At 41.7% G+C, this 13,147-nt stretch overlaps 1 protein-coding gene across 3 annotated transcripts in view; it reads right to left on the bottom strand.

The window, feature by feature from the left end:
* Positions 1 to 5,489: 5,489 nt before the first annotated feature.
* The window catches only part of HMGA2 (high mobility group AT-hook 2), a 138,671-nt gene continuing 131,013 nt past the window's right edge, over positions 5,490 to 13,147 (bottom strand). For all 3 annotated transcript variants that reach the window (XM_082239914.1, XM_082239915.1, XM_082239916.1), the window contains one exon: positions 5,490 to 8,827. In XM_082239914.1, the coding sequence (XP_082096040.1) occupies positions 8,817 to 8,827 (11 nt within the window). In that variant the 3' untranslated portion in view covers positions 5,490 to 8,816. The remainder of the gene's footprint in view (positions 8,828 to 13,147) is intronic.

Raw genomic sequence — 13,147 nt, 5'->3', positions numbered from 1 at the left:
GTCTCACTCGTCATCTTCAGGCTGAAGATGACGAGTGAGACCTCGTCGAAACGTCGCACAGACACCCCGACTCTTACACGGGAAGACACCCGAAGACACCAAAACCTGCATATATATATATATATATATATATATATATATATATATATATATATAATTATTACATATTTATAATCTGTACTTTCATGGAAATTATATCAAGACAATATGCAATATAAAAAGCCACACTATTAAAATAATCAATAAATACTGCAGACCCTCCAAGCGCCCCTATTTTCCAAGAATAGTACCAAATTCACAGAAGCCATCCCTGTTTCTGATTTGATCCTCAGAATGTCCTGCTTATCTTTGGACGCCCCTATTTTCATCAGAGAAATGTTGGAAGGTATGGAATTATGTACCACCGAGCCAAAGAGGTAAGCAACTGTACAACCTTTAGAAGATATATGGAAGTTTTATTTACATGTTTTATTATGTTTTTATATATGTTGGAATCCTCCCAGAGTAGCTGGGGCAACCCAGTCAGATGGGTGGGAAATAATAATAATAATAATAATAATAATAATAATAATAATAATAATAATGAAATAGTAAAGGTAAAGGTAAAGGTACCCCTGCCCGTATGGGCCAGTCGTGTCCGACTCTAGGGTTGCGCGCCCATCTCGCTTAAGAGGCCGGGGGCCAGCGCTGTCCGGAGACACTTCCGGGTCACGTGGCCAGCATGACGAAGCTGCTCTGGCGAGCCAGCACCAGCGCAGCACACGGAAACGCCGTTTACCTTCCCGCTATAAAGCGGTACCTATTTATCTACTTGCACTTAGGGGTGCTTTCGAACTGCTAGGTAGGCAGGAGCTGGGACCGAACGACGGGAGCGTACCCCGCCGCGGGGATTCGAACCGCCGACCATGCGATCGGCAAGTCCTAGGCGCTGAGGTTTTACCCACAGCGCCACCCGCATCCCTTAATAATGAAATAGGACGTCCCTATTTTCACTGGGAACATGTTGGAGGGTATGAAACTGTTTGGTTAAAAAGAGAAGGTTCTGATTGCCTACCCAACCCCTAAAATTTCCAAAAGTCATCTGAAATAAGCAATGGATAGTTCTTGCTCAACCTCATCTGGCAGAGTTCCACAGGGCAGGACCTGCCACTCTAAAAACTTGGTTCCTGGTGGAGGCCAACTAAACCTTAGGGACACGTGGAATTACCAGAAGTTCCCCATCAGATGACTCTTAAGGGGCCCAGTTTGTGTAGAGCTTCATGAATCAACACAAGTACCTATTAGCAAATTGGCAACCACATGTAAAATGTGTGACTGTATTTAATATGCAGCAGTTTTCCATTGTGAAACAAGGGAATGCGTTTGGGGATCACAGTGCCTGATACCATTACATAATAAAAGTGAAGCTGAGAAATTCAGGGTATATATTTCATTTCCTTTTATTGAGAGCCTATCACCATGAAGCATCAAAGCAAAAGTATTAAGAAGCTTCATATTATCACTGGGATGAACTGTGTATTTAAGACAGTGGGTGGAATTCAGCATTGCTCTATTACAAAATGTTCCATCTACGTAAGCATATTAGATTGCCAGATAGAACAATTGCACAGGACTTCCGCCGATGGGGTTCATTAGGTGAATCCTGCCCTTTATTACACTTTGTTGATTTGGCATCTTCTGCTTCACTTGCTAGCAAAACAGCTTCCCTGTGTTGTTGCATCAAATGAAGTGAATAAACAATAAATAATGTTATTAGCAATTAAAGCAAACATGATCCTGTGGTGTCTACAGTTTGCAACACTAAAGATCTGAACTATCTAGCAGTGTCTCCGTAGGGCTTTTGTCTCTCAAGTTACAAAGGATCTTGGTCAAACTATTTACCAGCCCTTCCCAAGTTTTTCTTTAATTAAGCACCATGACGATGTCTTTCAAAGGTCTATGCTTTATTTTAGCAAACTCATATACTGAAAACCTCCTCTTAATTACTAATAACATTTAGGAAACCTTCTTGAAGAGGAAGCTCTCCTGAACAAAGGCACATTTGGGAGATAGGATTTCAAAGCGGGAGAAAGATAGCTTTTAGAAAGATTCAAAACTGAGACACGCATTGTAACGTATATGGGTCTGAGAAGATTATGTGTCTTCTCAGCAATATAATAAGATGAAAGTTTTAGTTTATTGTACTCAATAAACTATCTTTCCCAAATTAAAATTGTATTTAAGTTATCTGGAGATGGAGAATGTGATGGTTTGTTTCTCCTTATTTGTGACCATGGATATTGTTTGCTCCTAATTAAAATCAATACAATGTTTACATTGATCTTAAAGTTGGTGCGTCCCCCTTTCACGTGTAAGAGACATGGCAATCTTTGTACTACCATCTTTGTGCCATTGTCATATTCAAGATTTATTTTGTGTTCAATGGGATTATTCCAGACTAATTGAGGGAATAATCATTTCTATGTCACTTTAATGTTTTTGTTTGCATACCAGTTAACAGGTGATTCTAAGTGGTCAAAATGTCAGAACCAAAAGATAAATTGCACTGCATTACTTTGAATACTCCAGTGTGGGGGCATTGTATCTGCTTACTGCCTTGAAGCTGATCTTTAAAAGACTTTCACAGTAACCAGTCAATTAGCTACTTTTATGTTGGAGATTTTCCACATATTTCCAAGGTCTATTAAGAAGTCTGCTATCAAGTAAGCCTTTGAAAATTATTTATTCTTTTATGACTGCAAAGTATGGAAACATGATACTTTTAATGGAAAACTATAAATGCTTAAAGCATCTATGAAAGGGCTTTATGTTGGACTTGTTATGTCACAAGCTATGCGCACTTATGATCCCAGTGAATGGAAACTTCACTGATAAAGTATGAATGATGAGGCCAGGATTTATAATGTGGATCTTGCAGTATCTACGCTTCTGTCAGATACTATGGGTTGAGATATCTGGGAACATTTGCTTCTTCAAAATCTGTTTTCCGTCACCTCATTGTCCCTTTGGCTAATGAGAATATATCACAAGATGTGGAATTTCGTGTTTGCCTTCCCCTTTGCTTTCATTCCAATTTGAGGACTCTCTGGGACTACCTGATATATATTTGATTATGGTGCATTTTGTCAGATTTGTTCATTTTCAATTCCAACAACTAAATGAGCCTTTTGTCGGACCCATCTCTAACAAAAGAAAGACTTGTCACTTTAGCCTCTTTGCTGTCCATTTATGTATGCAGTAACAAAATGATTTGTGCATTTGGCAATGCCGTTGATGGCCTTTGCTTATTCAAGACAAGACACTGTCAGGATTGCACATCCCTGAGGAGTATATAGAACCTTGAGCATATCCATAATTTAGAGCTTTGAGGATTGAAAGAGTAAAATTGAAGTATGCAGATCCCCTTTCTTTTTTATTTTTTAGCATGAGGAAAATGTAGTGTTCAAGGTCAGTTTTTCCAGGTCAAGGATAATTACTAAAATGACTGGAAACAACTCTGAAGTTGTTAATGGAAAGCAGATAGAAAGAATATTGTGAATGCTTCCTGTGTTCCATAGAAAATGAAAAATTGCTATATGTCTTTCTCAAACATATTTCCTTTGGAACACAAGAGATGCACCATATAACTTTATGTGTCTGCTAAGGAAAAATATTGGCTTCATATCAACTACTTTGTGTTACACCTATTTTCTAAGGAAAAAAATAATTCTGGCTTCAGTTAAGCCCACCCAACTCAGTAGTTGCTTGAGGACCTTATTTTTATCACACCCTAAAACTAAACATATTTACTTGGAAGTAAAGTCTGGTGATTTCAGTGAAATGTTAATCTGTGCTGGAGGTTGCCGGTTCACTGGTCTTTATGCAATAAATATAAACGGAGCTTTCTCTTAAAACATGTTTCATTTATGTATGAAAGGTTACTATAAGAATACTGGATTTATAGGGCGGGGGACCCAACAAAGAGACGAAGAGTGCAAACGAAATAATTCCAGGTCACATTTGCCCTTTTATTCTGGAATTTTCCAGATTTCTTTCACTTTAGGTTTTTTTCATTCATTGCAGTGTCTTGTGCCGTTATGTGTCCATGTAAACAAATAATGTGCCGTTACTGCTGTTGTCAGTGGGAAGCGGCTTTGATCCTACAGAACCAACTTGGCACATTTTCCCTCCAACTTTCCCCCCTGCTCGTCTTTGAGGGAAAACAAAGTGGGGAGTTGGAGGGAAGCCACACCAAATTTTATGCACAAATGAAAGTGAGCTTTCAAACACCAAACACTTCCCACACGATTACACCCAATTAGAGATGTGTGCTACCTAATTATGTAATAGGGAAACATTATACAGTACATGTGCCTTAGGAACTTCCAACTTTTAAAAATGCACTTGCTGTAAAATACTGTGGTGCGTAGCAGAGAAAAGTGTTTTTAAATACAGTGGTATCTCAGGTTAAGTACTTAATTTGTTCCGGAGCTCCGTTCTAAACCTGAAACTGTTCTTAACCTGAAGCACCACTTTAGCTAATGGGGGTCTCCCGCTGCCACGCTGCTGTAGCCCGATTTCTGTTCTCATCCTAAAGCAAAGTTCTTAACCCGAGGTAATATTTCTGGGTTAGCGGAGTCTGTAACCGGAAGCGTATGTAACCCGAGGTACCACTGTAAGTGAGATACAGCACGATACTCCATATAATGTGGATCCTATGTGGAAATTCCATTTGCAAAGAATTCCAATACAGTAATGCCTTACGAATGAGAGTAGATTCAGTGTAGTTTCTTAAAGCAATTTATCCACCATCTCCTTCAATAACATGTAGCTACCATGATACAATGAAATGCATGGCGGCAGGGGCAGTCTAGACCAGTGTTTTTCAACCTTTTTTGGGCAAAGGCACACTTGTTTCATGAAAAAAATCATGAGGCACACCACCACTGTGTGCGGAGAGGGAGATGTCAGAGCCCCGCTGCTCTCTATGGGGAATCGGATGAGAGCGGACTGCTTGTCCGCTCTCATCCAATCTGATCCCCACCCAGGATGGATGGAAAATAGGGTGGACACAGTCCAGCGCCCGCCTAGTGGGCGAAAATTTTTCAATTTTTCCCACGGCACACCAGGCAACATCTCGTGGCACACTAGTGTGCCGCGGAACAGTGGTTGAAAAACACTGGTCTAGACCATGGTCTGATCTGTGGAGATATCAAAACTCTTGTTTGCTGTGCATGCTGGGTCAAAGCAGCTGTACATCCAAAGTTGCTGAAGACGTAAATAAATATATAGAAGTGTGTTTATAATTTTTAAAGCTCACCATAGTATGGCTATATCTCCTAGGAATATTTTGATATGAATCTTTCATGTATGACCCATGTTGCTTGAACAAAGATAACTGGCATGCATTCTTTTATCTTTTTTTTTACAAACTTGGTTCACGGGGACCAAACTTTATTGCTTATTTCATGGAGCTGTGACAAAACGCTAGGAATCAAACAACATGGGGATTACAGCGGCTATTATGTTTATTGTGCTGAACAGACGGTGATAATCCATTAAAAGAACATGTTCAACAAGCAAGCAATTCAAAGTACAGTCGTAGTCAGAAACTCTATATGAATAACAAAGCGAAGAGTTAGGAGACAGGCAAAGAAAACAGGAAAAAGTAAACTGTAGTTATACATCTTGATACTTTTCTTCTGCAAGCACATCCCTCTTGCAGAAACGGCAGAAAGGTTAATGTCCAGTCTTATTTAGCTGTGACCAATGACAGCAAAGAACAGTCCTATAAAATTTATCTCCCACAAAAATAAACTATATATATATAAATTTTTATGATGATCTTTCTGTTTCAGTGGTCACAAGCAGTTTTTTTTCAGTCTGAAAAATGAGGTATAGAAGACCCTGAGAGGTAGTAATGTATTTTGATTGTTCTACAATATTACAGAAAATATAAGATTTAATTTCATCAGAGCTGTAAAGTCCCATGGAGTTTGATATCTGACCCATATATACTGATAACATTTGTTTCGTCTCATGCTGTTACACCAATCCAGATGCCCCAGAACAGGGAATATACCACGCTGCCAAGGGCTACCTAATTCCCTTCAACGAGTCTCTCAAATGCATTTCTCCACGGGGATTTCCCGTTTTTGTGTTCAGAACACTCTCTAAAACTGAAGAGAAATTCTCCCCTCCTGAATGGATTACGTGTGCACCTTGGACACTTACAAGAGTTTTGGAGTGTGGCCTGTGTGCATCTGAAAACTCCACGACAGAGGTAATAGAGCATGTTATCAAGTCCTGCCCCAGTGTACCTATTAATTAGGTAATTTCTTCAAACAGGAACCCACTGTGCCTCATGGGGTGCTGCTCCAGAGCACCTTGCAATCTTTTTGGAAAAAGTGAAGGGCCTTTCAGGGGGCTAAAATGCCTCCATGCACAGTCACTGTGCTTTTGATCCCGGGCAACAGCTTGAATAGACATGACTTAGGGCCCATAAGGCAGCTTGGTAATGCAAGGATGCCAATTCCATCCCTACCCTGCCGCTAATTCCATTCTTGGTGATCCACAGCAATAAGTACTCTTGTTCCTTAGTGAGGCGCTTGTGTCTTAATGTTCTCTATTGTGAGGCAGCCAAGAAGTAGTTTTCCTTAGTTGCATTTGGCTAAGTACTTGAGTCATACTGAAGAAAGCCTTCCTGAGAAACTACCCCTGGCCCAAATAGTAAAACCATGTTAGCAAGCAGGCTGTGTGAGAGACGTAGAAAGGGAGAAAGAGAAAGAAGTATTAAACAAACTCTACATAAGAAGCATTTAAAATAAATCTGGTTGACACATATTTTTTAAAAAAATCACATTTGTGAAAAATACATGGAAAATACTTGAAAAGTATTCGCATACAATCTACTAGTTTTTTAAAACACACGCACATATTCGTGATTGCATTATGCAAAAAGCTGAGCTTGTTGCCTCCCACCTACAAAGATTCAAGTTTCTTTGAAGGGTTGTTTTTAATAGGAAAGTAATTAATGCATTCATTTCCCACAAAGTTCATTTACAAAAAAATAGTTTTGATCAGGGATTTGTTGCAGTCCTAAATGTTTCAATCTTCTCAAAAACTAATGTTGAAAGAAACAACAAGTTCATTCCATTTATAGTCTGGAGGTAGGTCTTTGTCAATCAACTAGTCCATTTCCTTAAAAAAAATTATTTGAGGTACAAACTTGGACAGTAATATTTAAACATTGCGGTTAATTATTATTTTTTTCCTGTCATGCAGTGTTATCGAAGAAAATTATCCTTGCAAACCTTATGAGCAATTCGGTACAAAAATATATTCAAGTTAATGGTACATTACATAGAAATTTAGCAGAGTAAAGGCATAAAAAGGGGGGAAATTACATGGTTATGCTGAAAAACACTAAAAGTATCGTCTCCTTGGCTGAAATTAGGTGACAAAAGTAGAAATAAGGGGGAAATGCAGAAATTAATGTTTACCTACCCAATAATAATAATCTGCATTGCATGATTATAGCAGCAAATGTTTATATGACTGTTGAGTTAATGGTACGTATCAGAGGTAGTATTGAAAAGTGGGGTAATATTGCATTTGTGGCTGAAAAGTGCTGCTTTGAGTGAAAAAGGTGGAGACATGTAACTGGGTTAAAGCTGCCCAGCAAACCATCCTATGTCAAGGTATATTGCTGAAAAGTAATAACAAGCTCACTTGAGGTACACGGTGTTGGCTCTTGCATTGAGATGTGTGATTTAAGAACAGAGATCCATTTGTTTAGAGACAATAGAACGGGACCGACAGTAGTGAGTTAAGTCAAACGAAGAATTTGACTCTTTGCCCTCGGTTCCAGTTTATGACCATGATTCAGAACAATTCTGAGGTATTGTTTTAAATTCAAATTTTAGCTGTTAAATGTCTGCTGTGAGAGAGGGTTTGCTGTCAACCATCTGTAAGCAACAGAGGCTTCCCAGAAAGCGTAGTCTACCTGAAGAGACGCCAATGTGTTCCCACAGAGGTGTGTTGAGTTCTGTTTAGTACTACTTCTGCAGATATATGTGTATTAGTGAATATACAATGTATCTTTGTCAGGTTTTTTTCCCTTTCGCAAAGTAAAAGTACCTTTTTTTCTTGTGGCTTTCTTTCCTGAATATCAGCTGAATTAAGTGAAAAAATATCAGCCATCAATGTATCTTGAAATACCAGTAATGTTAAAAAAAATCAACCAATCAAGCACAAATCTAGAACAAGGCTATAAAAAGAGTAGTATCTAATCCTTATCTTTGGTGTTCTAAACAGGGAAATTACTAAGCTAGGGGAGTGGGTTGTCAGAGGTGTTGTAAGGACTGGTGTCAGACACCAAGGCCTCCTTATTTGAATGCCCATTATAATTAATATTTTACAAAAGTCTTATTTATATGCAGTGCAGTGAATGACTTAAAACCCAGTTCAGAGATTTACTGACCCATTCACCCTTACTTAGCAGCTCAAACAAACTATTAGTAGGTTAAAGCAAAATAAAAGAGAAAACAGTAATTAAATGTTGCATCATTATCTGTGTCCCCCTGTGTTACAGCAGTTTCACTAAAACCAGGGCAGTGAAGGGATTACAGCAAAGGTGATTAATAAGTCCTTTTTAAGGTTATCTGATTTCCCCCCCTCCCCATCCCCCCTCAGGCCAAAGTGGAAAGGTTGTGGCAACAGAAGCAAGTGGTCACGGCAGTGTCTTCTCCCTTCAAAAGACCCAACTGCTGATGAGGTAGAAATTGCAATGTGTGGTCTTCTAATCATCTTCTGCAGATTCTTGTGAGGATGTCTCTTCAGTCTGTTCCTGAAATGTGCAACCAAAATGGCGAATTAGTGCTGCTTCTAGGTTCAAAACTAGTCAACAGAGTCCATTTACATGAGGGAGAGGAGGGCATTCTCAGCAGGAAAGCCATTGGTGGAATTCAATTCCAAACAAGCTGCAAATGGCTTAATCTCTGCAGGTCTTCAAACAGGCATCAAATATATACTAATTCAAGTTTCTTTCCCTTCTAGAATATATATCATGGGTAGGCAAACTAAGGCCCGGGGGCCAGATGCGACCCAATCACCTTCTAAATTCGGCCCGCAGACGGTCCGGGAATCAGCGTGTTTTTACATAAGTAGAATGTGTCCTTTTATTTAAAATGCATCTCTGGGTTATTTGTGGGGCATAGCAATTTGTTCACCCCCCAAAAAAAAATATAGTCCGGCCCCCCACAAGGTCTGAAGGTTGCTGACCCCTTATATATATCATGGTTCTGTTGTCTGAATTGGTGCTGAATGGGATTCAATAATTTGACCTGATTTTAATGATATTATATTGGGTTGAGTGCTGTTCTTATTGTTCTTTCATTGCTGTGGTGTCCTACAGATGTTCTTACAGTTATTTGTGCTAGTACAGTGGTACCCCGCAAGACGAATGCCTCGCAAGACGGAAAACCCGCAAGACGAAAGGGTTTTCTGTTTTGGAGGCGCTTCGCAAGACGAATTTCCCTATGGGCTTGCTTCGCAAGAAGAAAGCCCATAGGGAAATCTCCGGGGCCTCTTTTAAATGCTGGTGGTGGGGAGCAAAGCCTTTTCCCCCCTCCGGCCTTCAGAAGAGGTCCAGGAAGGCCGGCGGGGGCCGAAAGGCTTTGCTCCCCACCGCCAGCATTTTAAAAGCAGTCCGGGATAGCAGGGAAGCGCTTCCCGCTATCGCGGACGGCTTTTGAAGGCAGGCGGGGGGGAGCAAAGACTTTCGCCCCCCGCCCGCCTTCAGAAGAGGTCCTGGACCTCTTCTGAAGGCGGACGGGGGCGAAAGTCTTTGCTCCCCCCTGCCTGCCTTCCCGGGAGAGCGGAGAAAGGCAGCGCGTTTCTCCGCTGTCCCGGACGGCTTTTGAAGGCAGGCGGGGGGGGGGCAAAGACTTTTGCCCCCCGCCCGCCTTCAGAAGAGGTCCAGGACCTCTTCTGAAGGCGGGCGGAGGGCGAAAGTCTTTGCTCCCCCCTGCCTGCCTTCCCGGGAGAGTGGAGAAAGGCAGCACGTTTCTCCGCTGTCCCGGACGGCTTTGGAAGGCAGGCGGTGGGGAGCAAAGCCTTTCGCCCCCCGCCCGCCTTCAGAAGAGGTCCAAGCCCCTGCCTGCCTTCCCAGGGGCTTTTACATCGCCCCGGACAGCGGAGAAGTCCTCCGCTGTCCCGGGCGATTTTAAAATGTCGCCCGCCAGCATTTTAAGATCGCCCCGGACAGCGGAGAAGTCCTTCGCTGTCCCGGGGTTTTTTAAAATGCTGGGCGTGGGAAGAAAAGCCCTTGTTCCCCCCCCCCCAGCCTTCAGAAGAGGTCGGGGGACAGACTGTCCCCGGACCTGGTCTGAAGGCGGTTTCCATAGGAACGCATTAATTGATTTTCAATGCATTCCTATGGGAAACCGTGCATTGCAAAACGAAAAACTCGCAAGAAGAAAAAACTTGCGGAACGAATTAATTTCGTCTTGCGAGGCACCACTGTATTTTAGATGTTTTGATGGTGTACATTGTATTTTTATATGTCGGAAGCCACCTTGTGGCGGTTTGGGGCTAAAAAGTATCCTAAAAGTACCTTTCAGTGAATAAATATACACTGTTTAAAAAACAACAGCTACATTCCATGAGAAACTACTGGTATACCCTGTAGCGATTTTTTTTTTTTAATGTGGCAAATACTACAAGTAATACTGCAACTGTGGGAATCACACCAAAGTGTGCCAGGGGGATATGCCTTCGTATGGTACTTTGTCTGTGATTGGAGGCATTGCATGTACCTTTAAACAACTGCATGGAGGAAAATAGATGGCAAGAAATGCAAACTATTCCAGCTTTCAGATGGGGGAGAAGGCAAGAGCTTCTTCTAAAGGCTGTGAATCTAATGTGAATGGTTCTTTTGTTATCCGTCCTGTCTCCAGGACTTTTCAGTGCACAACCGTATCTCATTGCTTATCTCATTTATCCACCCAGCCAACAATCCTGAGAAACAGGTTAGGCTTCGAAATAGAAACCTGAGTAAGGCCACCCAACACGCTTTACAGCTGAGTGCGGAATTGAACTTTGGCCTCCCACATCCTAACCTATCACACTATACACTACACCACAATAGTCCCACTCAGCCATTATTGAGATTTTGTTAAACCAAGTGCCACTACGGCACTCCATCTGAAGCCGAAAATGAGTGTTAAAGACAACATTGTTTTGAAAGTCAGTGTCTAAAATCTGCGTTAACCACACAAAACAAAAACCCGACACAGCTTCATTTTGCTTTCTTTCTTTCTCTCTCTCTCTCAGCAGCCGGAGTCCTCCCCTTCCCTTTGGTCTTAAAATATGTAGGGGCCATCTCCTGACCTTGCTGTACTTTGCCATCCTTTTTACACTCCTTATTCAATTAATGTGCAGCAGTACCTTTCAGGATATGGGTGGTAAACTGGAGACAATAAACATTGTTGATAAAAGGGGGCCTGTGAGCGAGAAGTTGATTTTTATCAAATGCTGCACATCATCTTGTGAGACAGCATGTGAAAAAGATCTAGGGCGAATAGGTAAACATTTACCCGTACAGCAAACTGAGACCTTTTAAGAATGACCAGCTTATAACAGTCTTCATACTTTAATAGATTTGATTTTCCACATGGCTTCATTTTGTCTGGGTGGCTAACTGACACAATTTATAACTCTCTTCCTTTCCCAGGCCACTGCCGCACACCATTCAGCAAAGCATGCCTTACAGCTTGTCTGCATTATGTGACCAAACTTCCATTCATTAGTGTTTGAAACACTTCAGCTGTGAAGGGGATCCTAAATGCTACCATGTGTGACACTACTGCACAAGAGCAGCATGCAGGGGGAAAGAAACAACGCTAGGCTTTAATCATAGGCCACTGCTTACTGCAATCCCTTTTCCCCCTCCCCCTCTTTCAAAAGGTTTCAAACATCCAACCCCAAAAAAGGCTTGAAAAAGCTGTAAATCCAGGGAATAAACACAAGTACAAATGAATGGATGACAGCTTAAAAAATATAACCATAGCAGCATCAAGCCATGAGATTTCACACTGGTTTTGTTTAGTCTGCTCTGGGTTATGTGGGAAATGGGGAAAGCATGAAGAAGAGAGAAAAAGCCCCCCCCCGCTAAAACTGTGGGCCTCAAATATTTAAGCCAGTAGGTTTATACCTCTTGACTAGGAAACAGGCCATGACCCTGAGATAGTCTCTGGAGAACGAAGCACAAAGAAAGATGTAGCGTGATCAAAGCCACGGGCAGACGAAAGAGAGAGAAGCCAAGTGTCGGCTAACCCCTGATCTTATCTTTTCAATTACAGCGGAACCTCGGGTTGCGAACGTGATCCATGCGGGAGGCATGTTCGCAACCCACAGCGCCGCGTCTGTGCGATTCAGCGCTTCTGTGCAACCCAAAAACATGTAACCTGACGTGTTTGTAACCCGAGGTACCACTGCAATATTTAAATCACAAAAAAGGCAGTAACCTATCGCACAAATACAGTTCCATTCATCAAAATAACTCATTTCCAGCCATCGTCCTATTCCTCCACTGCCAACCATATGTAAGCTGCTGCTGAGGTAAATTTTACACAGCCCCCTGCTAGTAATTGTTTACTGTCGAAACTCCTTTCCCAGCCTGTGCAGAATGGTGGAGATACATTACAAATATTTCATTGTCACGTTTTCTCTCTCTCTCGCATCAACCCTGTTTTATAGTTCAGGCTGAAAGACAGTGACTTGTCCAAAATGGTGAGACAGAGTGTGCTCCTTGCCTGGCCTTGCCCATAATTCCACCTAACACTACTCATATCTTAAAGCAAGTTACTATGGTGCATCCCTTGCAGTCTTCACAAAGCAAGTTGCCAGGCAGCTCTATTATATGATTCCGCCCCTGCTTTAGCAGCTGAGGTGTTTACAGTGGTTTCTGGCATCATAAGTAAAAATTGGCATCCTTTGCTTGCCAAATGACAGAGGGAAGTCACCCAGGTATGGCTCATTTGCTATTAAACACCTCCAAATAAAGGAAACATACAAAACAGACATTTATCTGCCATTCTAAGGAGGCTTGAGGGGTCCCAGTTGTGGTTGTTGCTGGCCCTACCTGCTTACTGCACCTTGTGTGCAG

This window comes from Podarcis vaucheri (genome assembly GCF_965113315.1).
Source record: "Podarcis vaucheri genome assembly, chromosome: 10".
NCBI classification, from domain to species: Eukaryota; Metazoa; Chordata; class Lepidosauria; order Squamata; family Lacertidae; genus Podarcis; species Podarcis vaucheri.
Note: the sequence above shows the minus strand (reverse complement) of the source record. Positions and strands in the feature narration are given on the sequence as shown.